This window comes from Stegostoma tigrinum, chromosome 30 (genome assembly GCF_030684315.1).
Source record: "Stegostoma tigrinum isolate sSteTig4 chromosome 30, sSteTig4.hap1, whole genome shotgun sequence".
NCBI classification, from domain to species: Eukaryota; Metazoa; Chordata; class Chondrichthyes; order Orectolobiformes; family Stegostomatidae; genus Stegostoma; species Stegostoma tigrinum.
Genome location: NC_081383.1, coordinates 24932499 through 24959783, shown reverse-complemented (window position 1 = coordinate 24959783; position 27285 = coordinate 24932499). Strand labels below are relative to the sequence as shown.

At 42.7% G+C, this 27285-nt stretch overlaps 1 protein-coding gene across 1 annotated transcript in view; it reads right to left on the bottom strand.

Annotated features, from left to right (window-relative positions):
- Positions 1 to 27285, bottom strand: part of adamts10 (ADAM metallopeptidase with thrombospondin type 1 motif, 10) — a 171252-nt gene that overhangs the window by 14249 nt on the left and 129718 nt on the right. The window contains exons 16-21 of the mRNA XM_048559937.1: positions 25519 to 25652; positions 24598 to 24721; positions 15271 to 15351; positions 7247 to 7410; positions 5714 to 5852; positions 3155 to 3284 (exon numbers count right to left, since the gene is read on the bottom strand). Coding sequence (XP_048415894.1) covers positions 3155 to 3284; positions 5714 to 5852; positions 7247 to 7410; positions 15271 to 15351; positions 24598 to 24721; positions 25519 to 25652 — 772 coding nt within the window. The remainder of the gene's footprint in view (positions 1 to 3154; positions 3285 to 5713; positions 5853 to 7246; positions 7411 to 15270; positions 15352 to 24597; positions 24722 to 25518; positions 25653 to 27285) is intronic.

Below are 27285 nucleotides of genomic sequence, written 5' to 3'. Positions count from 1 at the left end.
TTCATTCTAGTTACTTATGCACTTTGAGTATTTGCTTCTGAAACTGGGATCCCTGATAAAGCTCGACATATCTAAAAATAATGTCAATGGTGGATGAAAGTTAGCCTCAATTTAACTGACTTAAACCCCTGACTCATATAGTAAAAGGCTCGGGCAACTTTAACAGTCGAGAATGGCCACAAGTCAGATGCCTCAAGCAAACATCTTCAAGCATCCATACCGTGCTCAGTGGCATCAGTGTGTACTACCTACGCGATGCACTACAGAAATTCACCAAAGATCCTCAGGCAGCACCTTCCAGACTCACAGCCACTTTCATCTAGAAGGACAAGCGAAGCAGATATGTGGGAACACTACCACCTTCAAGTTCCCCTCCAAGCCACTCACCATCCTGACTTGGAAATATACTGCCGTTCCTTCACTGTTGCTGGGTCAAAATGCTGCCATTCTCCCTCCCTAATGGCAAGAGGACTGCAGCAGTTCAAGAAGGTAGCTCACCACCATCTTCTCCAGGGCAACAAGGGTTGGGCAATCAATGCTGGTCAGCCAGCAATGCCCACGTTCCACAAATTAATTTTTAAAAAAAGTGAGAGGCAGCAGCTGACTGGTGACCAGGGTACAATTTTGGGCAGTAGGTATCCACCAACTGGCACCAAAAGATTGTGTACAGCTTAACAGAGCAAGTCATGGGATGGTAATTTGAGAGGCTCTCATTCTGGGAAGAGGGGAAGGGGCAGATAGAACCAAAGAGGAGAAGAGTTAAAATATCCTCTGGAACAAAATTTGTCCCTGAAATGAAAGGAAAATAAAATTTAATTGATGACAAAAATGGGCAAGAGTCATGTCACAAGATTAATTCGGGATTGTTACTGCGGACTTCCTGCTAATTAACATGATTGCAGTGTGTAGCCAGTGCCAGAAATGCTGCTGAATGATTGCACACCACCCCAGAGAGTGAAAAAATGGGAGAGAGTGGCTTTAGCCACCTCTTAAGCCAGAAATAGCAAGTTGAAGGGGAAATACATTGCATCTGGAAGTCAGTCTACAACTGATTCTGACCTTGGGAAGACACAAGAATGGTATAACTGCCTCAGTTACATTTAAAAACTGGAGGTCGATTGGAAAAATTCCATTCAACATCCTATAAGTGCACTTTACAAGGCTGTTAACTAGCTACCTATCATATGAGGACAGGTTGCTTTGCTGCCCACAAAGCAAAAATGAGTGATACTAGTGATGAGGTTGAGAAACTGATATATTTGCTGGTGCTATCAATTTTGGGAATGATCTGCCTCTATTTGCAATCTTGGCGGGGTGCAAAATATTCAGGTTTAAGATTTTCTGACATTTCATAGAAGACCGTGGTGTAGAGAAGTTGTTGGAGAGCAGAGATGTCCTGTTTTCACAGGAGACCCTCCAGATAAAACTTACATTTCAATGTGAAAGAGTTAGAATGTCAGAAGTCTATCCTCAAGGACCTGATGCAGTGCTGAATGACCTTGTAAGAGTAGTTAAGGTCAACTAATGTGCCTTTAATTGTCATATCACACCGATGCATCAAATAACCCCAGTTATCACTCACCATCTTCCTTTAATCAAGAGTCAGACCATTTTCCAACACAAGTATCACTGCTCTAAATCTCACACCCACACATCATTGAAAGGTAAGATTATTATTAACAATCACATCAGCCAAACTGATTGCATGACATTCACTGATACACCTCTTTCTGTCTTGCAAAAGAAGACATACAATCAGGGACAGAAGACGTTAATGGTGCAGGGCAGATATGGCTGCATGTATTATCCCCAAGAAATAGACAGTAATCATAAAGCTTTAACCAAGGACCTGGTTGGCAGTCGGCTGAAATGAGCAAAGATGCTGGTATTTTCAGACCTGAACCTTCTTTTCACTCACTCCCCCTTTACCAACATTTTTTCTGATGTAGAAGCTGCAGCTTGGGTAGAAGCATGAACCTCTTACTCGCTCAAGTGCACACCTGTTCACTGCAATTCCATTTTTATCCTTTTCCTCTCAGATACTCGGACAATAGTGGGAGATGGCAATGACGAAGAAACACTGGCTCTCGGCCACACATTCAAAGTCTTGAGCTTAGACAGTGTAATTGTGTGTAGTTTAGAGGACAGCTCAGAAGCATACCTGGTGAGACATTGGGTACCATCGGCTGCAGCCTGGTCAGGAATCAAGGGCAGTGCATTACCAGTGCCATGAGGGCAGCATTCACACACGGGTGACATTTGCTGGACATGGATAGAGTTTTAAGGCAGTTGCCTAAAAAAGAATTTTGATTGGAATACACAGTAGAATGCTTCGTGCATTGGGAGCCCTGCCAGAAAACCTGCCAGCAATGCTAAAGAGCATGGCAAAGTCAAGCATTGACTTAGCACAGTTTACCTGTACAGTTTGAAAGCATTTTCTGAAATAGGAACAACTGATCTTCAATGAGTTGATGTGAAATAATTGTAGAATGACACAGCTCAGATAGGGGACACTCAGTCCATCATGCTTGTGCTGGCTCTTAGAAAGTTAGTTTCTATTCCCCTCCTCTTTCCCTGGGGCCCTGAAAATCTTTACCCTTCATGAGTTAAGCCACTTCTTTTTTGATTGTTACCTTTGGATTTGCTTCAATAGGCAGTACATTCTAGATCATGAAACATGCATGCACACAAGCTGCCTCAAATTATCCAAGTTATTGGCTTAAATTGTAAAGAGATGAGGCCCAGCACAAACCTTTGCAGGATCCCACTCTTTATATCCTTCCAATCAGAAAAGTAATTAATTATGTATGCTCTCTGTTTTCTGTTAGCCATCCAGTCCTCAAGCAATGCTAATATTATACGCCATACCATGAGGATAGAAGATTCAAATTTGAAATAATTGTATTTAAGCATTGTAATGGCATTCAGAGAATTAACCAGAGGGCAAAAGTAATTTTGCAAAAATGTGAAATGGAACCAGATTTTGTGAACCAAGACAGTTTCCTCAGTGGCTCTGGCAGGTGTTCTATTTATTGTTATTGAATACACTCAGGTATTGATCAGATGAAATTTTGCCCATTCCATTGTGTTTGTGGTAGTGTGACATAGCTATAACATTTGCTGTAAGTATTGACCCAGTTCTTGTATTACTTACACTGATGTACATGGCTCAGTGTTACAAGCACGTTGTTTTTCTGGAAGTTTGTTTTCACTGTTACAGTAATGAGCAGAAACAACAGAATTATCATCCAGTTTCTTGCACACGACAGCCTGTGCCTGTATACCTATACAGGAATGATAAAGTTTGATAATCAGTGAAACTGAAGATGTGCTAACAATCATGGAGATCATTGCTAAAAAAACTATAAATGTACAGTTCATCAGCTCTTGTAAATTCGGTGCAATTGTATTAATTTGATCATGAAGTTAGTCTGAAGAAGAAAAAACTAATGGAAACATCCAAGACTCAATTATTTTATTTATTCTTTATTGTTTTGTTGTTTATTTTGGTATATTCAACTCAAATGTATTACCATAACTAAAATATTGCAGGGGAATTTTACAGTCTGGCAGCCTTGTGTGGTTGCTGGGACAGGGAGGGGAAGAAAACTGAGTAAACGGTGTTGCAAACTCATGGGAACATGAGTGCACAGGAAGCATGCAGTCTGTGCATCATTGGATGTTGCTACATTGAGGCCTGCAAACAGGCGCCAACATTTCCATGAGCTCAGCAGGTCTGCAATTTTCCCAAGGGCTGCCGAGAATTGGTCAGGCCAAAATTGGGTTCACCTCATTGAATTTTATCTCCCTTAAGGCACTAACCATAGAGATTCTGGCACATTCTGAACAAAATGCCTCAAGGGCAAGTAAATTGTGTAAAAGAACAGGCTGCATACACCTATGCTGAATGTGGGATACAAAACCAGCCCTGATAATGCGACTTCAAGTAAAAGCACATTATCTAATTTATCAAAAAGTACACATGGGAAATTTGCCAGGCAATGTCGCTAAAATGAACTTCATGGTCATTAATAAACATTTTCTGATTTTAATTGTGCATCTACCCATCTGTTAAATTTGTAATTGCCTGCAATATCTGCAGTAGGCTCTGTGTGTACACTTGATCTGCCATCTTTTCAGTTGCAAATTTCTGTGCAGGCAAGCACTGGTATTTTCCCAGATAACCAATCTCGGTACTATGTGGTGTTTACATCTCTCCCAGTAGGTGGTACAGGTTAAGGGTTGATTGCTGTGGCTTACTGCCACCAATCCTCCACTTTGCTGTGTCTTGGGCTTATCCAATGATATACCACCATGGAGTATCTAAAAGGAGAGCGACTGTTCTTAGATAACATGAAGGTTTGCTGCATGATAGCAATAAGTACAACTACATTTGACCACACATAATTACTAGGACCTTAGGAAGCCAGTGCAGATACATTCTCTCCATACACAGACTGCATGTGCCATCCAGAGAATGGATGGAGACAACATAACATAAGCACTAAACCCTTCAGAACCTTTCCCTCATACAATCAGGTCATGGCATAAATTTTTCAAACAAGTTACTTAGTGTTTTTAAAAAATTTATATCTGAAAATATTTTGCTGTGTTTTCTTTTGCCTCTGATGACAAAAACCAATTTGTTTTGGAGAAAACACTTTTCAACACTTAATTAAGTTTCTTCATTGAATTTGCATTGTTCATTGCCTCCGCTGATGTTTTACTCACACAAATTAGCTTCTACAGGTTTGGATTTAATATTTCCTCAAAGTTGTAATGCTATGCAGCGTCGTTGTGCAGTTCATCTAATCTTCAATGAAGATTCAACACTACCCAGTCAGCTGTACCAATAGAACTTATTTCTTCAGCTTCCTAAGAATTTATTGCCCAGTTTCTTTTTAACTTATTTGAGAAGAAGTTAGAAGACACATTTCGACTGAATCAAAAGACCTCCAGGACCAGCTAAGTTTTGGTGCAGCTCCAAGGCAATTCAGAGCTAATGGCTTTCTTTCAAAAACACAGTACTTAAAGATGTTTCCTAATCAACCTGGTCAGAAACGGTGTTACACACCTCTGCAGCAGGTGGGACTTGAACCTATGCTTCCTTCGGAGGTAGGGACACTATCACTGCACCACCAGAGCTCCAAGACACCAGTCGAATGTATTTTTCTTAATCAACCTGTTCAGCAATATTATGATACACGTCTGGAGCGGGTGAGGCTTGAACTCAGGTCTTGAGGCTCAGAGGTAGAAACACAGCCACTACTCCACAAGAGCCTCTGAAAGACAACAGTTAATTATTTTCTCATCATCCTATTCAGAGATGTTATTACACATCTCTGGAGCAGGTGGGATTTAGACCTGAGCCTCCTGGTTCAGAGGTAGCAACACTACCACTGTACCACAAGAGCCCTAAGATACCAGTTGAATATTGACATGAATTGTTCACCTCACCCATGGTTCATTGCTAGTCAGAAAATTATTAATTCCTTACATTCCATAAAGCAGTCAATCATTCTGATTTCTAACACCAATTATTGTTGCAAAATTTTTTAACATGTATTCTCAGGAGTGAACTTTTCGCAAGAGTGGACCAGAAACAATAGGACCAACAAAAAGAATCACTCAGAATGGAATGGTCATAAGCAAAATGAACATGGCATTGTCTAATCCTTGTAATCACAATCTGTTTTCATATTGCACTACGTACCTCCTGCACATATTGCAGTGCACTTGGACCAAGGAAAATATTGCCACTCATACGTTGCCTGTGTATCTCCAATGACTGTGCGTGAGATGGGTGCATTAAATTTGTAATGAATGCCCTGATTTTCCTCTTGTATCAGCACCTGCATTAGAAATGAAAAATAATTCAAGACATTAATGTCAGTAGTTTCCTGTATGGGTGGAAAATTCCCCACTTTATTCTCTTGTTTCCCCATGGCAGGGAGGTCAAATTCCAACGTGCCTTATGCGCAAAGACTGTACAAAGGCGTTAGGACATTCTGCAAATTATATTCTTGTCAATTTGAATGCTTCCTTCATCAAAATGACCATAACTTTCTCGAATCCATTTACTTTCATACTCAGAACTTTTAAGATGCATCATGGCTGCTTAGAACAGCTAGCTACTGCAGTTGTTGCTAGTTACATCGCATTCCCCTTTAATAACAGCATAAACTCTGTGTAGAAATTGAATACAATGTTGGTTTGAAGGAAGTAAACAGAGAGGGAACAGTACAGGGTTGTATTTCAGACTGGAGGCCTGTGACCAGATGAGTGCTGCAAGGGTCGGTGCTGGATTCACCGCTTTTCCACATTTATACAAATGATTTGGATGTGAAAATGGGAGATATTGTTAGTAAGTTTGCAGATGATACCAAAATAGGTGGTGTAGCAGACAGTGAAGAGGGTTATCTCAGAGTACAACAGGGCCTTGATCAGATGGGCCAATGATCTGAGGACTGGCAGATGGAGTTTAATTTAGATACATGTGAAGTGTTACATTTTGTTAAGGCAAACCAGGGCAGGACTTACACACTAAATGGTAGGGCACTGGGGACTATTGCCAAACAAAGAGTCTAAGGGATGCACACGCATAATTTCTTGAAAGGTGAGGCACAGATAGGAAGGAGGAATTTGGCACACTTGTCCTCATTGTTCAGTATAATGAGTATAGGAATTGGACATCATATTGCAGCTGTACAGGACATTGGTGAGGCCACTTTTAGAGTATTGCTCTTAGTTCTGGTCTCCTTGCTATAGCAAAGATATTGTGAAACTTGAAAGGGTTCCGAAAAGATTTACAAGGATGTTGTCTGGATTGGAGGGTTTAAGCTACAGAGAGAGGCTGGGGCTTTTTTCCCCTGGAGCATCAGAAGCTGAGGGGTGACTTTACAGAGGCTTATAAAATCCTGAGGGGCATGGACAGGGTAATTAACCAAGGTCTTTTTCTCAGGCCAAGGGAGTCCAGTTCCTTACCTTACTACATACAATGAGTACAAGACCTATACTAATAGTTATGATAATATAATACAAATTTATTCCGAAGTAGGATTCCCTTGCAAACCCTAACAAAACATCATTGAATTGGCTGTACTTCTATGTCTTTTCTCCACTTGCCAAAATGAAGAAGAACCTGTGGCTAACTAACTTCATTTGTAACTAATCTTTCATGTATCCTTGAAACTCCACGTTTTACTTAAATCATTAGCTTTCAAACATCAAAAGGAATAATGATTACCATAAGGAAAAGACTTGCATTAGTAGGTCCCAATGCTTCCAGACACTCTGGTTCATCATCAGGCCTCTTATAGTGGAAAGCAGTTCCAGCAATATCAAACCGCTGTGGTGTATCTATGGACCAGCCACCATTAATAAAGTATTCTTCACCATCAGATTTCAGTGCTTAAAAAGGAATTTCAATATGAATTAAGGAATTTTGCAATGATATTACTAATGTACATTCTAATCACTGATTTACACTTGTAAAAAATATCAGTGGCTGAATATAACTTGGCATTATCTTCTACTCTGCCAATCCCAATAATTGTCTCCCTCCCTTCTCCTGATTACCTCAGATATCTACCGTTTTTCTTCTATAATAAATGCGTGCATGTTATTTAACCACAGGGAAAGTATTACAATTGAGCCTGATTCTTTCATCATGTTGCAACGTGCATTTTTACCCGGACGTAAAACAATCTGAATTGAGCATTTCCCAGCAGGGGGCCATACACTTCTAAATGTTACAAAGGAGAGTCAGATTGGAATTGAAAAGTTGGCTCTGTTTGTCTCTCCACAGATGTTGCCAGATCTGTTGAGCTTCTCCAGCATTCTCTGTGCTTGTACCATTTTTTACACATTCACCCATGGAATGTAAATGTTGTTGCCTGAGCCAGTATTTAGTGGCCATCCCTAATAGCTTGCTAGACCATTACAGAAAGCATTTATCAGCCAACTACATTACTGTGGCTCTGGAATCACACCTAGGCCAGACTGGGAATGATGGCAGATTTCCTTCCTTGAGGAACAGTCATGAACTAGATGCAATTTTATGACAATCAACAATGTTACATGGTCACTTTAGGCTAGGTTTTAATTTCAGATTTTATTTTAATTACCACCTGCCGTCTTGGGATTCGAATGGTTGTCCCCAGTGCGTTATCCTGACTCGGGATTACCAGTGTAGTGTCATTACCCCCACAACCCTGTGTTTCCTTGAAATATTTAAAATGGTGCAAATTTTAGCACAGCTCTTCATTGATTCGTTACAAAAGAATGGAAATCAGGGTGAAATTACTCTGAGGATTTTGTTAAACAATTTTTGACCAATAACTGGTCCTAATAATAAATTGTGAGAACTACAAAAACATGCTGGTTAACAAATAGGAGGAGGAAGGCATAGACAATATTTATTAAACTTGTGAATGATATTAGTAAGAGCAAAATTGGTTTTATGATAATGCCAAAAGTACAGGCAGCGTCATATTTGAGGGAACATATGCTTCCAACCTCACACTGCAATAGCTGTTGTCATGAATCCACTTTAACTTACATTCCTTATAATGTCTTTCCCTGCCTAATATGTAATTACAGAATCAAAGCAAAACCAATACAAATTTGTAAAAAGATATTTCGGAGTTGAAGTTGTACTGTGCATTATGGTAAACAAACATGTTAAATATGCAAGATAACAAAGTGTGAGGCTGGATGAACACAGCAGGCCAAGCAGCATCTCAGGAGCACAAAAACTGATGTTTCGGGCCTAGACCCTTCATCAGAGAGGATGATGAAGGGTCTAGGCCCGAAACGTCAGCTTTTGCGCTCCTGAGATGCTGCTTGGCCTGCTGTGTTCATCCAGCTTCACACTTTGTTATCTTGGATTCTCCAGCATCTGCAGTTCACATTATCTCTGATATTAAATATGCATACATGTATAGAATTCAGGCTCAGAAATTGCTGTTAGCAAAATGAAGATTTCAATAATTGAATTTCCCGCTTTTCCCTGCATTGCCATTACCTATTTAGCTTATGACTTCCTGCTTGATCGCTTCTGTCACAAAAAAAAACTGCTAATGGCTGCAATAATGTTCTTTGGCTATCATTTAAAAGCAAACATCAGGTACTTTTTCACGTCCATTCACAGGATGTTTGCATCACTGGGTGGACCAGCATTTATTGCACATCTGAAGTTGCTCTTGGGAAGGTGGTGGTGAGCTATCTTCTTGAACTGCTGCAGTCCATCTTTTGTAGTTTTCCCTTAGTGATGGAATTCCAGAATGTTGACCCAGTGACACTCAAAGATCAGTGATATATTTCCAAGTCAGGATGACAAGTTACATGGAAGGAAACTTACAGGTTCTCATGCTCCCATTTAACTGCTGCCCTTATTTTTCCAGGTGGAAGCGGTCATAGGTTTGGAAGGCACTCTCTCAGGATTGAATTTCTGCAGTGCATCTTTCAGATGGTATACACAATACTGCTATTGGGCAGCAGTGGTGGAGTGAGTGGATGCTTGTTGATGTGATGCCAATCAAATGGGATGTTTTTTCCTGGATGGTGTTAAGCTGCCAGAGTATTGTCGGAGCTGCACCCATTCAGACAAATGTTGAATATTCCATCACACTCCTGACTCATCTCCCCATGTTGCTGTCAAGGTAGCTTCTGTGGAAAATCACTTATTGCACACCTCTATCTGGGTGTACCTTTGTAAAGCAAGTCTAGAAATAGAGGCAATGGTTTTAGTTCCTGAGCAGCTCCATATCACTACGCACTGGATGCTGAGCCAAAATCCTGGAAAGTCCTAGCAGTGCTGTGGGTATAACTTTACCACCATCACCAGCAGGTGTTCAAGAAGACCACCACTTTCTTGGGGTTGTCAGTGAGAACAATACATACTGGCCTAGCCAATGACACCCACGTCTGATAAAGGAATAAAAAAAAACAAACTACAGGTTGTTTCCTGTGAAGTTCATCTAGATAAACATCAATGACTGCAGGGCAACCATCAAGTTGGTTAAAAGTACACTTTGGTCTGCCTTAAACTTGCTGGTACTTTCTGGCTCAATGAGCTGCTGGGACAGCAGCTACTAAGACTCAATGGAGCAAGTTCACAAAGCCCCATCAGTCCGTCTCCTCATTAGCACACAGAGATTGAAAGCTGTATAAAACCCTCAGGTTGTATGCACCAAATGAAGGTTTGCCATGACATGTAAATATACATTGCCAGTAGAACTTGTAATGAAGTACCTGATATGATGCATTGAAATAAATTAATCTGTAGTGCACTTTTTATACGTCAAATTTGAACTGTTATGCAATATGCATTTGCAAATTTTATGAATACATATATTTTTGAAAACTAAAACAAAACTTGCTTTTGAAAATAAAGGAGCTAGATGTAAGATATTTGACATATAACGAATGAGCTTAAAAGATACAGGAAATATTGCAGGAAACTGTGAAAAAAACCCCATCTAGAACAGGAAGAAATTTTGAAGAAAATCTAAACATATCTGCTCTATGACAAGTTTTTAACCAAATTAAAAGCAGTCTTGATTAATGTCATCTGATGTGCAAAGATGATAAGCAGTAGAATCTGATACAGAGGATCACTGAGTGATACAAGTTAAGCAAGATTCATGTGTAAGTAAATATTGTCAGAAAAATGGCACAGGACCACCAAAGTCGTTTGGGAAATGTTGCATCGATAAGAACACTGTTTATTTCTCTTTGCAACAGAGGATTGTCTTCAACATGATCCCAAAGCTGTCTGCAAGCTGCCCATATGATTACCATGTTCTGAAGAAGAGTCACATTCAACTCAAAATATTAATACCATCTTTCCCTCTCCACAAATGCAGCCAGGCCTGCTGATTATTTCCAGCCTGTTCTTTTCATTTCAGATTTCCAGTGTCTGCAGCATTTTAGTTTTATACTGTACTTATCCTTGGTCATTGGCAATTAGCAAAAGTAGTTTGTGTCATAAAACAGAAGACTGTGGTGATTTGACAAAGAGGAAGAAATAACAAAAGATCACTACAATTTTCAAACGTCTTATGCAAAGGAAGACTGGATCAGACTATAGCAATCTTCAAAACAGAAGACCAAAGTGGACTGGTGGTTCTAATATGGAGGTGCAGGCATTGGACTGGAGTGGACAAGGTCAGAAATCACATGACATCAGGTTGTAGTACAACAGCCTCATTTGAAAACACAAGCTTTCGGAGTCTCAGTCCTTCTTCAGGTGTTAGTGAGAGACATAGCATCAGACACAGAATTTACAAGTAAAAGATCAAATGTTCAGGCCATTGATGAGGATTTGCTAAACAAACCTGAGATGCACACACTCTCCCCCACCCTCATACCCACACACATTGTCCCTCTCCCACCTCCTGCACACACACACTCTTTCGCCCCCACCGCACTCCAACCCCCCCCACACACACACACCCCAACACTCTCACACACACACACACACCAACTCTCTCTCTCACACACACACACACCAACTCTCTCTCTCACACACACACACACCCCAACACTCTCTCTCTCACACACACACACACACACACACACACATCCCCAACACTCTCTCTCACACACACCCCAACTCTCTCTCTCTCACACACACACACACCAACTCTCTCTCTCTCACACACACACACCCCAACACACTCTCTCACACACATACACACACACACACACCCCAACTCTCTCTCTCTCACACGCGTGCGCACACACACACACACACACACACACACACACACACACTCTCTCTCTCTCTCTCACACACACCAAATCTCTCTCTCTCTCACACACACACACACCCCAACACTCTCTCTCTCTCTCTCTCTCTCTCTCTCACACACACACACACACAAACACACTCTCTCACACACACACATACACACACACCAACACACTCTCTCTCTCACACACACACACACACACACCCCAACACTCTCTCTCTCTCTCTCACACACACACACACACACACACAATACTCTCTCTCACACACACACACCAACTCTCTCTCTCTCTCTCTCTCACACACACACACCCCAACACTCTCTCACTCACACACACACACACACACACACACATGCACACACTCTCTCTCTCTCTCTCTGCCTCCTCTGCCCACACACACTCTCTCCCCCCTCATACCCACATACAGTCTCCCTGTCCCACCTCCCGCACATGCGCACACTCTCGGCCCATCAAACCCCCCCACCCACACACACACACACACAGACAAATCTATGGGGTTTATTTGCAGATACATTTTATTTTGTTCAAAAAGCACACAATTTATAGACAGTCAGTCAATACGAAGTTTTATAATTCCTACTTTAGAAATAAAAACAGTCTGACTCCAAACTAAAACACAGATAGATTCTAAACAAGGCCTCACACCTATCATGCATTGTCTGATCTAAAATGTCACTTTTTCTTTACACTGATAAAACCTTTAGTTCTCTCAGAATCCTTACTTCAAAGGAATTTGGGGATTTACATACACACACACACACACATATATATATATGTGTGTATATATATATATATATACACACACATATACACACACATATACATACACATATATATTAATCAATTAAAACCTTCTAACTGAGTAAAGATTTAACAGCATCTTAGGTTTGTTTAGTACATCTTCATCAATGGTGTGAACATTTGATCTTTTAATTTTAAATTCTGAGTCCGATACTTCATCTCTCACAAACACCTGAAGAAGGACTGAGGCTTCAGAAGCTTGTGCTTTCAAATAAACCTGTTGGGCTATAGTCTGGTCTTGTGTGATTTCTGACGGGTTGGTTTTTAAACAGCCGAGGTCAAGGCCTTACTGACACATCCCCAAAAACAACGAAGAAGGTGGCGATCAGCTCCCTTCTTGAACGACTGCAGTGCATCTGTTGTAGGCACATAATGCTGTTAGATGTGAGTTCCAGGATTTTGACCCAGTGACACTGAGGGAACAGCAATATAGTTCCAAGTTAGGATGGTGTGTGGCATAGCCAGGAACTTGCATGGTGATGGTATTCCCATGAATCTGCTGCCCTTGTCCTTCTAGGTGGTAGAGATCACGGATTTGGAAGATGCTGTCAAAGCAGGCTTGCTATGTCTTGTAGAAGGTAATATGCTGCAGCTACTGGACATTGATCGTGGAGGGACTGAACTCTTAGGTTGGTGAATGGAGTGCTCATCAAGTACAATGCTTTGTACTGGGTGGTGTTGAGCTTCTTAAATGTCGTCAGGAACTGCATTCATCCAAATGAAAGGAGACTATTTCATCACACTCCTGACATAGAAACATGGAAGGTAGGAGCAGGAGGAGGCCATTCAGCCCTTTAAGCCTGTTTTGCCATTCTTCATGATCATGGCTGATCGACATGTGCTTTGTAGATAGGGGACAGGCTTAGGGAGTCAGGAGGTAGGTTATGTGTCTCAGGGTTCCCAGGCTTTGATCTCCTTTCAGAGCCACAGTATTTATATGGTTGGTCCAGTTCAGTTTCTGGTCAATGATAGCTTACTGAATTGATAAAGGGAGAATCAGCACTTAAATGGCAATTGAACTTTGCACCAGACTTCAGCCAGACACTAAATGTTGTTCCAGGTTTTCTGCAAAGGGGCATGATTGTTTCAGTATCTGAGAAGTAACGGATAGTGCTGAATATCATGCAGTCATCAGAGAACAACCCCATTTCTGATCTCATGTTGGAGGGAAGGTACTTGCTGAAGTGACTAAAGATATTTCAGCCTTGGACACTAACCTTGATAGACTCCCGCCATCATCTGCAGGGTGACTGAGGACTAGCATTGATAAGTATGTGGAATTTATGGGGGGAAAGAACTCCTCCAAGGAGGAGCCATGTTTCAGGCAGGGTTGTCACTGGCTTTTCCAGAATTGGTTTAAGAATTGCTATCAGAGTTTAGCTGGATTATAATTGAGTGTCTTCCTGCACAATTATGTAACAAACATTTGATTTATCCTTTCCAAATCTGTAATGTCTGATCATTTCATGTTTGTGTACCTGTAGGGTGAATTGTGCACTTTTTAATGGTTTATTATTTAAGGACCATGCTCACTATTTCACCTCAGTTTCCAGTTCATGTCGGACCGGCCATGTCTACAAACAGGGTCCCCGAGGATGTTGCTGTGGGCTATGGGTCTGGACATCTGAGACAAAAGGTCTGAAAGAACCTGGCAGCAAGGCAAAGGAGTCTAGAAGATGGTGTTCAGTTCTTATTTTCTTTCAGCATGTGAAATGGGAGATGGCAGCGGTGCCAGGATCAGCTGGCTGGGAGAAAGACAAACAAGTGAGTAAGATCAAGAGTAGGAGATTCAGGAACTAAAAGGATTGTGAAGACAGAAAGGAAGACATGTACAGACACTGAAAACGAAACCCAGAAGCCTTGCCCTGGCAACAACTGAAGGGTAAATTGCAAGGAAACATGTAAGAAGTAACATCAGATGGATGGACACCACTGAGATGTGGACTGAGAGAGGTATGAGGAGAGCCAGGGAGGAAAAATGATGATGCACATAGCCTGAATACTAAGGCTTTGGTAACAACAAATAAGGGATTGGTAATTTTTTTCAGTAACACCATCCTTATTTTAGCAGTCTGAAGCTACTGACTACTATTTCTGCTTGCAGCCAGGTAGACTCCAGAGCTGGTAGCAAAGTCATGTTTGCTCTCTGTTTGTGGCCTTAATCCTGCAAGAGGAGACACACCTTTAGTGGGCGATGAGACTCAGCTCTCTTAAAAACACATCCCATCAAATTCAGGCACAGATCTACTGAACAAACTGAACATACTGTATCTATTCGGTGTCTGAACAGGTCAGGAAAGGTTTGCAGAGGTCAACACAATTGCTCAACTTCCACTCTGTGATTAAAAGTGAAATTATACAATATTCTCAACACTCAACACCCACTTTATGAATACCAAATAAAGCAAATGATCAAGTTGTAAAAAACGTTATAAAAACCATTTAAATCAGAGAGCAGTTTAATAAGTTGACCACTCATTTAGATTTCTACTATGCAACAAAAAAGAATTACTTTATTTTTGGTTGGTTCTCAAAGGGCTGATATTTTGTTTGTATTACAGATCTGGGTTTTCTGCTTCTGTGATAACCAGTCACTAATTTTTCAGATAAAAGTGGATGATCACAAAATTATGGTTTGTGAACTTCAAATGTAGATACCAACTATAAGGTTATACAATGATCATAACTTACCAAGGTAATTATGGGATACATTAAGTTCTTTAATTTCAATGTGTACTGAGCCTTTAGGGATCTGGATAACTTCTACATAACCTGAAAGAAATGTATTAATTTGATTATAGAACTTATTTACACTGAAATAAACCAAACAAATAAATTCAACCAAGTTATTAAACATAAATAGATTATGTTAGCTACATCTATCTGCATTCAGATGCAGCTCTTCTTTTTATGATATCACAAGCGACCATCCGATAGAAATGCTTTCTTTGTTTTTAGTTCGTTCTTATCAGTTTACTCTTCAGTAAAGTTTGTTTCATATTAATACTGCTGTAACAATGGATACATCATTTCATTGAGTTTAACTGGAGAGAACACACAATAGACATGACATAGCATTCAAGTAAAATGATACACATTTACATTTAATTTTACAGAGAAAAGATCAATAGTGGCAGATTTAAAAAGAAACACTTGCATTATCATTATCAGGAAGTGAACATATGTGACAGGATTACATTATTTATAGCCGATATAACACCCAGCTTTAGAACTAGAACCAAGTGGCCCCACCTTCTCTTACATACTGTCACTAATATCACAACGACACTGCAATTTCAGTTTAATTGCCAGATGAAAATAAAGGCTATCTTTCACTTATATAGTTTGCACATATCTTTCCACATATTTATGATTGTTCCTTAGCCTGCTTGTATGCAATTACTTCCTCCTTTCATATCCGGTAAAATATAGAGATAAAGCCTAAAGTGTAGAGCTGCACTATGTAGTACTCTCTGCTGACAGCATTTGTTGCCATTTTTAGAGCAGAAGGCTGCACTCACCTCTTTAAAAATAATTCACTTTGGTGGTGGGCCACCAAACCATGCATGCTGAAACAACATGAGAAGGAAAATGCTCCAAATTATCTGCATTTCTCCCGAGAAGGTCAGTGAGACAATTTATTTTGATAGTGATATACTAGTGAGAAGTAAATAAATTGAATGGACAATAGACAATAGACAATAGACAATGGACAATAGGTGCTGGAGTAGGCCATTTGGCCCTTCGAGCCAGCACCACCATTCATTATGATCATGGCTGATCATCCACAATCAGTATCCTGTTCCTGCCTCATCCCCATAACCCTTGATTCCACTATCTTTAAGAGCTCTATCCATCTCTTTCTTGAAAGTATCCAGAGACTTGGCTTCTACTGCCTTCTGGGGCAGAGCATTCCATATATCCACCATTCTCTGGGTGAAGAAGTTTTTTCTCAACTCTGACCTAAATGGCCTACCCCTTATTTTTAAACTGTGTCCTCTGGTTCTGCACTCACCCATCAGCGGAAACACGCTTCCTGCCTCCAGAGTGTCCAATCCCTTAATAATCTTATACGCCTCAATCAGATAATGCAGAATGGCAGCCACATTTCCCCCTGTTGCATATGGGGCTGTAGCCTGCATTCTCTAAACCAATGCTAATGCATGTTTCTTTCTTCTTCAGGCATGGACTCTGCTGAGCAAAGCTGCTATTACCAGAAAGGAGCAGGAAGCTGCTCCATCAAATAACAGACTGCCTCCTATTCAATAACCAGCATGGGAACATATGTTTAGGGAGAGCCAGGCCATGGGAACATCTGCTTAGGGAGACCCAGACACATGGGAACATCTGCTTAGGGAGACCCAGGCACATGGGAACATCTGCTTAGGGAGACCCAGACCCATGCAACATCTGCTTAGGGAGACCCAGACCCATGGGAACATCTGCTTAGGGAGACCCAGACCCATGGGAACATCTGCTTAGGGAGACCCAGGCTCATGGGAACATTTGATTAGGGAGAGCCAGACGAGAGGAAAGAAGAAGGAATAATTGCTGAAGCATTTAACATCGGTGAGGAAGATCAAGTGAAGGTGGTATCAGATCGGCAGCAATGAGAAGAAGGGCTAAATGAGTAGCTGATGTAAACTCAGATTTATTGTTTATCTGAACTGTATTAATTAAATAACAATTAACGTCTTAATGGTTCAAGCATCATCATAGCTCCATGTTTAATGGTACAGGTATGTAATATTACTGATTTGCTGAGTGTTTAGGAATGCTGAAGCATTTCAGAACTTGCTGAGCATCACAGAAATTCCTCATACCACCTCTCCTTCCTATTCAGAGTGCAAGAGCTGGTACAGTTTTGCTTGCTGCAGCCTTGGGCTCCTATTTACATGAATCCTATTTTTGATTGACACATTAGACCAAAACATTCTTGGTGATAGGCTTCATGGTTTATAACACAGCCACAAGTGTGGCCTCAATTGTAACCAGATGTTGAGGCATGGCAGAGAGACAGATGGATAAAATCTTCACTGCTTAGCTTGGTGACTGATCAGCCCTTTGCAGCTGCCTGCCTCAAAATGACTGTACAACTACAACTAAGAGACAGAAGCAGCTTAAAAGTGTAGAAACTAAGGCGCATACCGGTAGAACAGGACCTGTACGATGTAGAAAGATGGAACTTGCCAAGGGCATGTCAGAAGGTTTCCACTGAGTGGCAGCAATATACAGGGAATGTACAACTGAGCCACATTGGCACACAGGCTTGACAATGGACAGATATTGAGTGTTAAAGGTGAAAACTGTGTCGCAGAGACTTACAGCTGGAGCAGGGAAATAGACAAGCTTCATCTTATTTAACTCATTCATTTGTTGGCACAATTTGTTTCTACGAAAGCTGAGCTGGGTGAAAATACGTAGAGCAACTTGTAAAGGCAGGAGGGAGTTGATGCAGCAGTGTGGTATGGCATGACAAAGTTTGTGAGAGCATATTGAGCTGTTTGTGTCAGAGTTCAAATGGAATTTTCAGCAAAGACCTCAATCTGTTCACATACAAAGAGAGAAATTGGTGGAGAAACTCGACCGATCTGGCAGCATTGTGTAGAGAGAGAGAAATAGGAGCTCTGATTTTCACCAACTATTTCTGTTTTTGTTTGTTTCAGATCTCTACCATCTGCAGTTCTTTGTTTTACCTCAATCTGTTTATGAGCATCTGCATGTTTAGTTCTTTCTCCTCCATTAGCTTGTTGCCTTGGGTTTCCTCCTTTCAACAGCAAAACTAATGCAACACACAATATGGATAGATGACTTTGGACACTTCGCTGCGAGTTATACAGCAGTACTGCACCTAACCTGTGCAGAAAGTGGAAGCATTATCTCAAGACGGCACTCACACTTTCCATCAGAATTCTGGTCGTGTATAGGTTTCATTGAGCATATCCTCCATTCTCTAATATAGGTTCTATGCTGAAAGTAACAGCTAGCAGCTCTATTGTCTTCCAAGATATCAACGGAGTTTGCCTGCTCCTTCCAATTATGATGATATCATGCATTGTCACAGTGGAAGACTTTACATTTGCAACCTCAGTATATTGAAGTCTACTCAACACTATTTTTTTCCAGCTGTTTGAGACCATCAGACAGATAATGGAAAGGTTTCCTTGGGGATTTGATTTTTTTTTGCAGGCTTGTTGTTAGACACCCACTTATCCCAACATGCAAGGAGCTCTGAAGGAAAAAAGTTTTGGCTTGATACTCAATTTGGCTTGTGGTTACCTCAGATGGGGGACTTATTCCTTTTAGCTTGGATCAAGTAGATCAAGCCAAATTGAGTATCAAGTGAGGCAGAGACAACAAAATGTGAGGCTGGATGAACACGGCAGGCCAAGCAGCATCTCAGGAGCACAAAAGCTGACGTTTCGGGCCTAGACCCTTCATCAGAGAGGGGGATGGGGTGAGGGTTCTGGAATAAATAGGGAGAGAGGGGGAGGCGGACCGAAGATGGAGAGAAAAGAAGATAGGTGGAGAGTAGAGTATAGGTGGGGAGGTAGAGAGGGGATAGGTCAGTCCAGAGAAGACGGACAGGTCAAGGAGGTGGGATGAGGTTAGTAGGTAGATGGGGGTGCGGCTTGAGGTGGGAGGAAGGGATGGGTGAGAGGAAGAACAGGTTAGGGAGGCAGAGACAGGTTGGACTGGTTGTGTGGTGCAGTGGGGGGAGGGGACGAACTGGACTGGTTTAAGGATGCGGTGGGGGAAGCGGAGAATTTGAAACTGGTGATATTGATACCATTAGGCTGCAGGGTTCCCAGGCGGAATATGAGTTGCTGTTCCTGCAACCTTCGGGTGGCATCATTGTGGCACTGCAGGAGGCCCATGATGGGCATGTCATCTAAAGAATGGGAGGGGGAGTGGAAATGGTTTGCGACTGGGAGGTGCAGTTGTTTGTTGCGGACTGAGCGGAGGTGTTCTGCAAAGCGGTCCCCAAGCCTCCGCTTGGTTTCCCCAATGTAGAGGAAGCCACACCGGGTACAGTGGATGCAGTATACCACATTGGCAGATGTGCAGGTGAACCTCTGCTTAATGTGGAATGTCATCTTGGGGCCTGGGATAGGGGTGAGGGAGGAGGTGTGGGGGCAAGTGTAGCATTTCCTGCGGTTGCAGGGGAAGGTGCCGGGTGTGGTGGGGTTGGAGGGCAGTGTGGAGCGAACAAGGGAGTCACGGAGAGAGTGGTCTCTCCAGAAGGCAGACAGGGGTGGGGATGGAAAAATGTCTTGGGTGGTGGCGTCGGATTGTAGATGGCGGAAGTGTCGGAGGATGATGTGTTGTATCCGGAGGTTGGTGGGGTGGTGTGTGAGAACAAGGGGGATCCTCTTTGGGCGGTTGTGGCGGGGGCGGGGTGTGAGGGATGTGTTGCGGGAAATGCGGGAGACACGGTCAAGGGCGTTCTCGATCACTGTGGGGGGAAAGTTGCGGTCCTTGAAGAACTTGGACATCTGGAATGTGCGGGAGTGGAATGTCTTGTCGTGGGAGCAGATGCGGCAGAGGCGGAGGAATTGGGAATAGGGGATGGAATTTTTGCAGGAGGGTGGGTGGGAGGAGGTGTATTCTAGGTAGCTGTGGGAGTCGGTGGGCTTGAAATGGACATCAGTTACAAGCTGGTTGCCTGAGATGGAGACTGAGAGGTCCAGGAAGGTGAGGGATGTGCTGGAGATGGTCCAGGTGAACTGAAGGTGGGGTGGAAGGTGTTGTTGAAGTGGATGAACTGTTCGAGCTCCTCTGGGGAGCAAGAGGCAGCGCCGATACAGTTATCAATGTACCGGAGGAAGAGGTGGGGTTTGGGGCCTGTGTAGGTGCGGAAGAGGGACTGTTCCACGTAACCTACAAAGAGGCAGGCATAGCTGGTGCCCATGTGGGTGCCAAGGCCACCCCCTTAGTCTGTAGGAAGTGGGAGGAGTCAAAAGAGAAGTTGTTGAGGGTGAGGACGAGTTCGGCTAGGCGGATGAGGGTGTCGGTGTAGGGGGACTGGTTGGGACTGCGGGACAGGAAGAAGCGGAGGGCCTTGAGGCCATCTGCATGTGGAATGCAGGTGTATAGGGACTGGACGTCACAGGAAGAAGCGGAGGGCCTTGAGGCCATCTGCATGTGGAACGCAGGTGTATAGGGACTGGACGTCATAGGAAGAAGCGGAGGGCCTTGAGGCCATCTGCATGTGGAACGCAGGTGTATAGGGACTGGACGTCACAGGAAGAAGCGGAGGGCCTTGAGGCCATCTGCATGTGGAACGCAGGTGTATAGGGACTGGACGTCATAGGAAGAAGCGGAGGGCCTTGAGGCCCTCCGCTTCTTCCTGTCCCGCAGGCCCGACCAGTTCCCCTCCACCGACACCCTCATCCGCTTAGCCGAGCTCACACTCAACAACTTCTCTTTTGACTCCGCCCACTTCCTACAGACTAAGGAGGTGGCCATGGGCACCCACATGGGCACCAGCTATGCCTGCCTCTTTGTAGGTTACGTGGAACAGTCCCTCTTCCGCACCTACACAGGCCCCAAACCCCACCTCTTCCTCCGGTACATTGATAACTGTATCGGCGCTGTCTCTTGCTCCCCAGAGGAGCTCGAACAGTTCATCCACTTCAACAACACCTTCCACCCCACCTTCAGTTCACCTGGACCATCTCCAGCACATCCCTCACCTTCCTGGACCTCTCAGTCTCCATCTCAGGCAACCAGCTTGTAACTGATGTCCATTTCAAGCCCACCGACTCCCACAGCTACCTAGAATACACCTCCTCCCACCCACCCTCCTGCAAAAATTCCATCCCCTATTCCCAATTCCTCCGCCTCTGCCGCATCTGCTCCCACGACAAGACATTCCACTCCCGCACATCCCAGATGTCCAAGTTCTTCAAGGACCGCAACTTTCCCCCCACAGTGATCGAGAACGCCCTTGACCGTGTCTCCCGCATTTCCCGCAACACATCCCTCACACCCCGCCCCCGCCACAACCGCCCAAAGAGGATCCCCCTTGTTCTCACACACCACCCCACCAACCTCCGGATACAACACATCATCCTCCGACACTTCCGCCATCTACAATCCGACGCCACCACCCAAGACATTTTTCCATCCCCACCCCTGTCTGCTTTCTGGAGAGACCACTCTCTCCGTGACTCCCTTGTTCGCTCCACACTGCCCTCCAACCCCACCACACCCGGCACCTTCCCCTGCAACCGCAGGAAATGCTACACTTGCCCCCACACCTCCTCCCTCACCCCTATCCCAGGCCCCAAGATGACATTCCACATTAAGCAGAGGTTCACCTGCACATCTGCCAATGTGGTATACTGCATCCACTGTACCCGGTGTGGCTTCCTCCACATTGGGGAAACCAAGCGGAGGCTTGGGGACCGCTTTGCAGAACACCTCCGCTCAGTCCGCAACAAACAACTGCACCTCCCAGTCGCAAACCATTTCCACTCCCCCTCCCATTCTTTAGATGACATGCCCATCATGGGCCTCCTGCAGTGCCACAATGATGCCACCCGAAGGTTGCAGGAACAGCAACTCATATTCCGCCTGGGAACCCTGCAGCCTAATGGTATCAATGTGGACTTCACCAGTTTCAAATTCTCCGCTTCCCCCACCGCATCCTTAAACCAGTCCAGTTCGTCCCCTCCCCCCACTGCACCACACAACCAGCCCAGCTCTTCCCCTCCACCCACTGCATCCCAAAACCAGTCCAACCTGTCTCTGCCTCCCTAACCTGTTCTTCCTCTCACCCATCCCTTCCTCCCACCCCAAGCCGCACCCCCATCTACCTACTAACCTCATCCCACCTCCTTGACCTGTCCGTCTTCCCTGGACTGACCTATCCCCTCCCTACCTCCCCACCTATACTCTACTCTCCACCTATCTTCTTTTCTCTCCATCTTCGGTCCGCCTCCCCCTCTCTCCCTATTTATTCCAGAACCCTCACCCCATCCCCCTCTCTGATGAAGGGTCTAGGCCCGAAACGTCAGCTTTTGTGCTCCTGAGATGCTGCTTGGCTTGCTGTGTTCATCCAGCCTCATATTTTGTTGTCTTGGATTCTCCAGCATCTGCAGTTCCCATTATCAAGTGAGGCAGAAGTAGGCGATCAGTTAGAAAAGAGTCATACTTGGTCTAGTATTTGTTAGGTGTGTCTATCTCAAAATAAAGGTGGTGAATATTCTAGTCACCTATGGAATACAAAAAGCACTCTGTCCCTTGCTGGGAGGTTGAGTAGACAAAATAGGGTCCAGGACTTTCATTGTCTTGTTTCCAGTATCTCTGTCGGAGAAGGTAGGAGACATTGGAGGGCTAAAAATATTTGACACTGGGTCAAAATCCTGGAATTCCATCCCTAATAGCATTGTGGGTCAACCTACAGCAGGTGGACTGCAGCAGCTCAAGAAGGCAGCTCACCACCACCTTCGCAAGGGCAACTAGGAATGGGCAAGAAATGCTGGCCAGCCGGTGACACCCACATCCCACAAATGAATAGAAAAAAAACTACCGTTTCTGCAAAATTCACCCAAGGAATGAGCTTAAGCTTCTGATCTGCGCAGTTGTAATATTTTAGGCAATTAATTCTCAATTTGCTCTTTAGTTTTGGATATAGAGTTTTCACACATAATAGTAAATTTTTAGACACATCTGTACTTTTAAGGTAACATATTATTACACCAAAGCATAGTTAAAGACCCAGTAGAGGCATATTTTCTCAATAATTACTATTCAAGCATTTTTGTTGAAAGTTTAGCAAGGCTTTGTGCCAAAAATATGAATTATTAGGTTTCTTTATAGCTCAATGTTTAAAATAATATTGATCAAGATAATATTTGGCATAATTATCTTCTATGCATCACTCATTCTATTTCACTTAAAATATCATTGAATTCAGGATACACTAATAGATTTAGAGATGCACTATTCAATATGAAATTTAAAATCCAGCTGGGTTTTACATTCATAAAAAGGTCCACAAGAGAAATTTTGCATTAACTTGCAGTAATATTTTAGAGTTGTCTGAAGCAACAATTATAGATATCTGAATGATAAGGAAGTCTTGCAAAACCATTTGTCTGATGTCAACTGCAGGAGATGGAGCAGGGAAGATTACATCAAAATATATAAAAAAGGCAACTTTATAAACTTTATATTTGTAACTTTTCAAAACAAAAATCTCTGATAAAGTCAAAGTGTAAAGGTGGTCCTGTTGCCTGTTTTGAATTCTGTCCGACAGGTCACTGTGAAAAACCAAAAGAACTGCAGATGCTGTAAATCAGAAACAAGAACAGAAGTTGGTGGAAAAGCTCAGCAGATCTGGCAGTATCTGAGAAGAGAAATCAGAGTTGTCGTTTCAGGTCTGGTGACCTTTCTGAGGAAGGGTCACTGGACCTGAAATGTTAACTCTGATTTCTCTTCACAGATGCTGCCAGGCTGGCTGAGCTTTTCCAGCAACTTTTGTGTTTGAGGCAGCTTTGTAACTTCGTTTTTAACAATTAAAGAAGGCCCATGTGGTTTTAGTGAGAAGGTGTGACACAGTCATGTTTGTAAACAATGAAAGGGCCAGCTGTGGCCTTCTTTTGGAGAAATTATTAGGAAAATTAGGAAATAAGGAATTGCGAAATGTTAGGAATGATGAGTTTTGTTAAGGGCTATACTTTAACCTGATGTTAAATTTCAAGATAGAATGGAGTTGGGCATTTCGAACATCATTAATCAGTATTTCTACCTGGACAAACCATTAAAAGCCACCATAGTATTGACTTATAGGGATTTTTTAAAAACATATTCCTGCACATCTCGGCTGGTCAGTGTCCATAAATCTGGAAGGAAGAGGGAGAGGGGCAGAGAGCGAAAGACAGAGTGAGAGAGAGAGAAGTGTGTGTGAGAGAGCAAGAGAACAAAGAAAAATAGAGGCAACTAGACTTGCACCTTAATCTTGACCTCCTGTAAGCATTAATTACAAGATTAAAATCAGATTTGACTTACCTCCCTGAGGACTGGAGCCATTAAAAATTCCTTCTATGGTTTCACAAGTGCTGCCATCACCACCACAGACTCGACATCGATCCTCCTTCACATCTGAGCCTAAAGTATGATCACAGCCCACGTGCTCCGGGGAAGTAAAAGCAAAATGTAAGATTGTTCCGTCAGACTACAGTCTTTTACAATACCTATTATACTTGGTTATTTTAATCAATTTGTATGGAAAATTTCAAACAATGTCCTTTTCAGGCATTTAGGCACTTCAATAAAATAAAATTACCTATGATATCCTACATAAAGACTTTTAATATTTGACTGTACACATTCAACAAAAAGTTGTAAAACAATCCAACCCAATCATTATATATATATGAACATTAGGCTAAAGTCCCCTTCCATAATATGAATTGAATTTGGTTGGGGTGTGGCAGAGAATGTATGAGAGCTTTCCTGTTGCCTCCCAAAGGCCTATTACATCCCTTAGTGTGCTTCCCACAACTTCCAGGTGGAAGGTGGCAGTAAGCAAAGGGACTGTTATTATCCTTCTCACTCTGGAGTTAAAAACTTATCTGTTGAATGACCTAGCCTTGACCAAAGTCTTCAGATGGCTTTGGTGGTAATCTTCAGCAAGCTTTTGTGATACAACCTCTATCACCAATTCTTCTGTCACTGCAGCAGTTTTTTTGACAGCAATAGACAGAATTCCAACCCCAGAAAACCATTCAACCAAAGAGTAGAATCCCAGTCTGTGTGTCCTTCTAAAGGCTGTAAACAGGAAAGCAAAGAAGACCTAAGTGCACGTTGCGTTGGGACATGAATGAGAGAAAACTTTCATTTTAGTTGGCTTCTAAAATTTAGTTGAGCTTGTGGTTACTTGTTGAGCATGCAACTGAGAAACAAGCAAGAAAAGGGATAGTAACATACCTTACATTCTCCATTGACACATATATCAAGTGAGTCCATACGACACAAGGTACCATCCACTACAGCTGAAGCACGTTCAGTATAGAAATTGAAGCCCATGGCTAGGCAGTTCAAAGCACAGGGTTTCACCCCACCTGTATTTAAAACAAGTAGTTAGAACCATTTTCCATGTAGGAGGAGGAAAGGAAGTCAGGATGACGAAATTCTTTACAGAAACGTGGGGGGATTTGCATGTGTAGTTCCAAACTAATAAGTCATAGAATGAGAGTTCTAATTCCACCAGCTAGCTTGAGAATTTGAATTGGGTTTAAAATCCTGTTATGAATCATTTGGATCACTGTAGAAATATGTGAGGGGAGGTGATGACCGAGTGGTATTATCGCTGGACTGCTAATCCAGACACCCAGTTAATATTCTGGGGACTGGCATTCAAATTCTGCCAAGCAGATGGTGGAATTTGAATTCAACAAAAATCTGGAATTAAGAGTCTAATGATGACCTCTTGGGGAAAGAGTCTAATCTGGAACTAAGTGTCTAATGTTGACTGTGGGGGAGAAAAAAACCCTATCTGGTTCACTAATGTCCTTTAGGAAAGGAAACTGTCATCCCTACCTGGTCTGCCCTACAAGTGACTCCAGATCTACAGCAATGTGGTTGACTTTTAACTGCTGTCTGGGCAATAAATGCTGTTACGAGACAGTGATGGCCTCATCCTCCGAATGAATGATAACAATCATGACTGATTCTCAAATGTCATTTTGGAGTTGAAACTTGATCATTCTGGATTATATTTGACTTCAGTCCAACAGCAACATGGTTGAATTTTAACTCTCCTCTTAAGCCACATAAAAAGCATCAATGAAGCAGTGAAGGATATTTGCTAAGACTGTACAGGACTTGCACATTGACAGAAATGAAGTGCCAATGTGTTAATTTGACATTGCTAGCCTATTCACCAATCTGCAGATACATGCACTGCAGAATATCACAATGAACTTAACCTGCCACCATTGTGTGTGTTATTTCTCATTCAAAATATTAAATCGGCAACTCAGCAGCTGAAGTCAGTTTTAACAGCAGCAAGTGTGCCCAAATACATGGTGTTACCATGAGATCCCTACTAGGCCCAGCTCTCACTAATATGTTCGTTGTTTTCAATGCAAAACAAATTTTTGACGGAATGACTTTTATCCAGTGAAGATGATATGTTGCTATATTTGAATCCACTGTTGCATGTATGAATTTCCCTAAAATGAATAACTATCCAGTGCTCAAATACAGCTTTGAAATTAAGCAGTCAAGTGAGGCCCGTCTTCTTAACTGCCCTTAGAAAATATTGGCCAGGGTTCTTTCTACTGTCTGCTGCAAATCCACATTCACTGGTCAATGTACATATTGGGATTCTTATAGTTTCACCTGCTGTAACACTGGCCTGCTCAGCCAACTTGTAACTCGGGGCAAAGCTGTTTGTTCACTGTACAAGATAACAAAGTGTGAAGCTGGATGAATACAGCAGGCCAAGCAGCTTCTCGGGAGCACAAAAGCTGACGTTTCGGGCCTAGACCCGTCAGCTTTTGTGCTCCTGAGATGCTGCTTGGCCTGCTGTGTTTACCTAGCTTCACACTTTGTTATCTTGGATTCCCCAGCATTTGCAGTTCCCATTATCACTGTTCACTGCAGAAGCGTGATGCTGAATTAGGCACACAAAAGACATCCTGCAGGAGATAGTAGGAACTGCAGATGCTGGAGAATCTGAGATAACAAGGT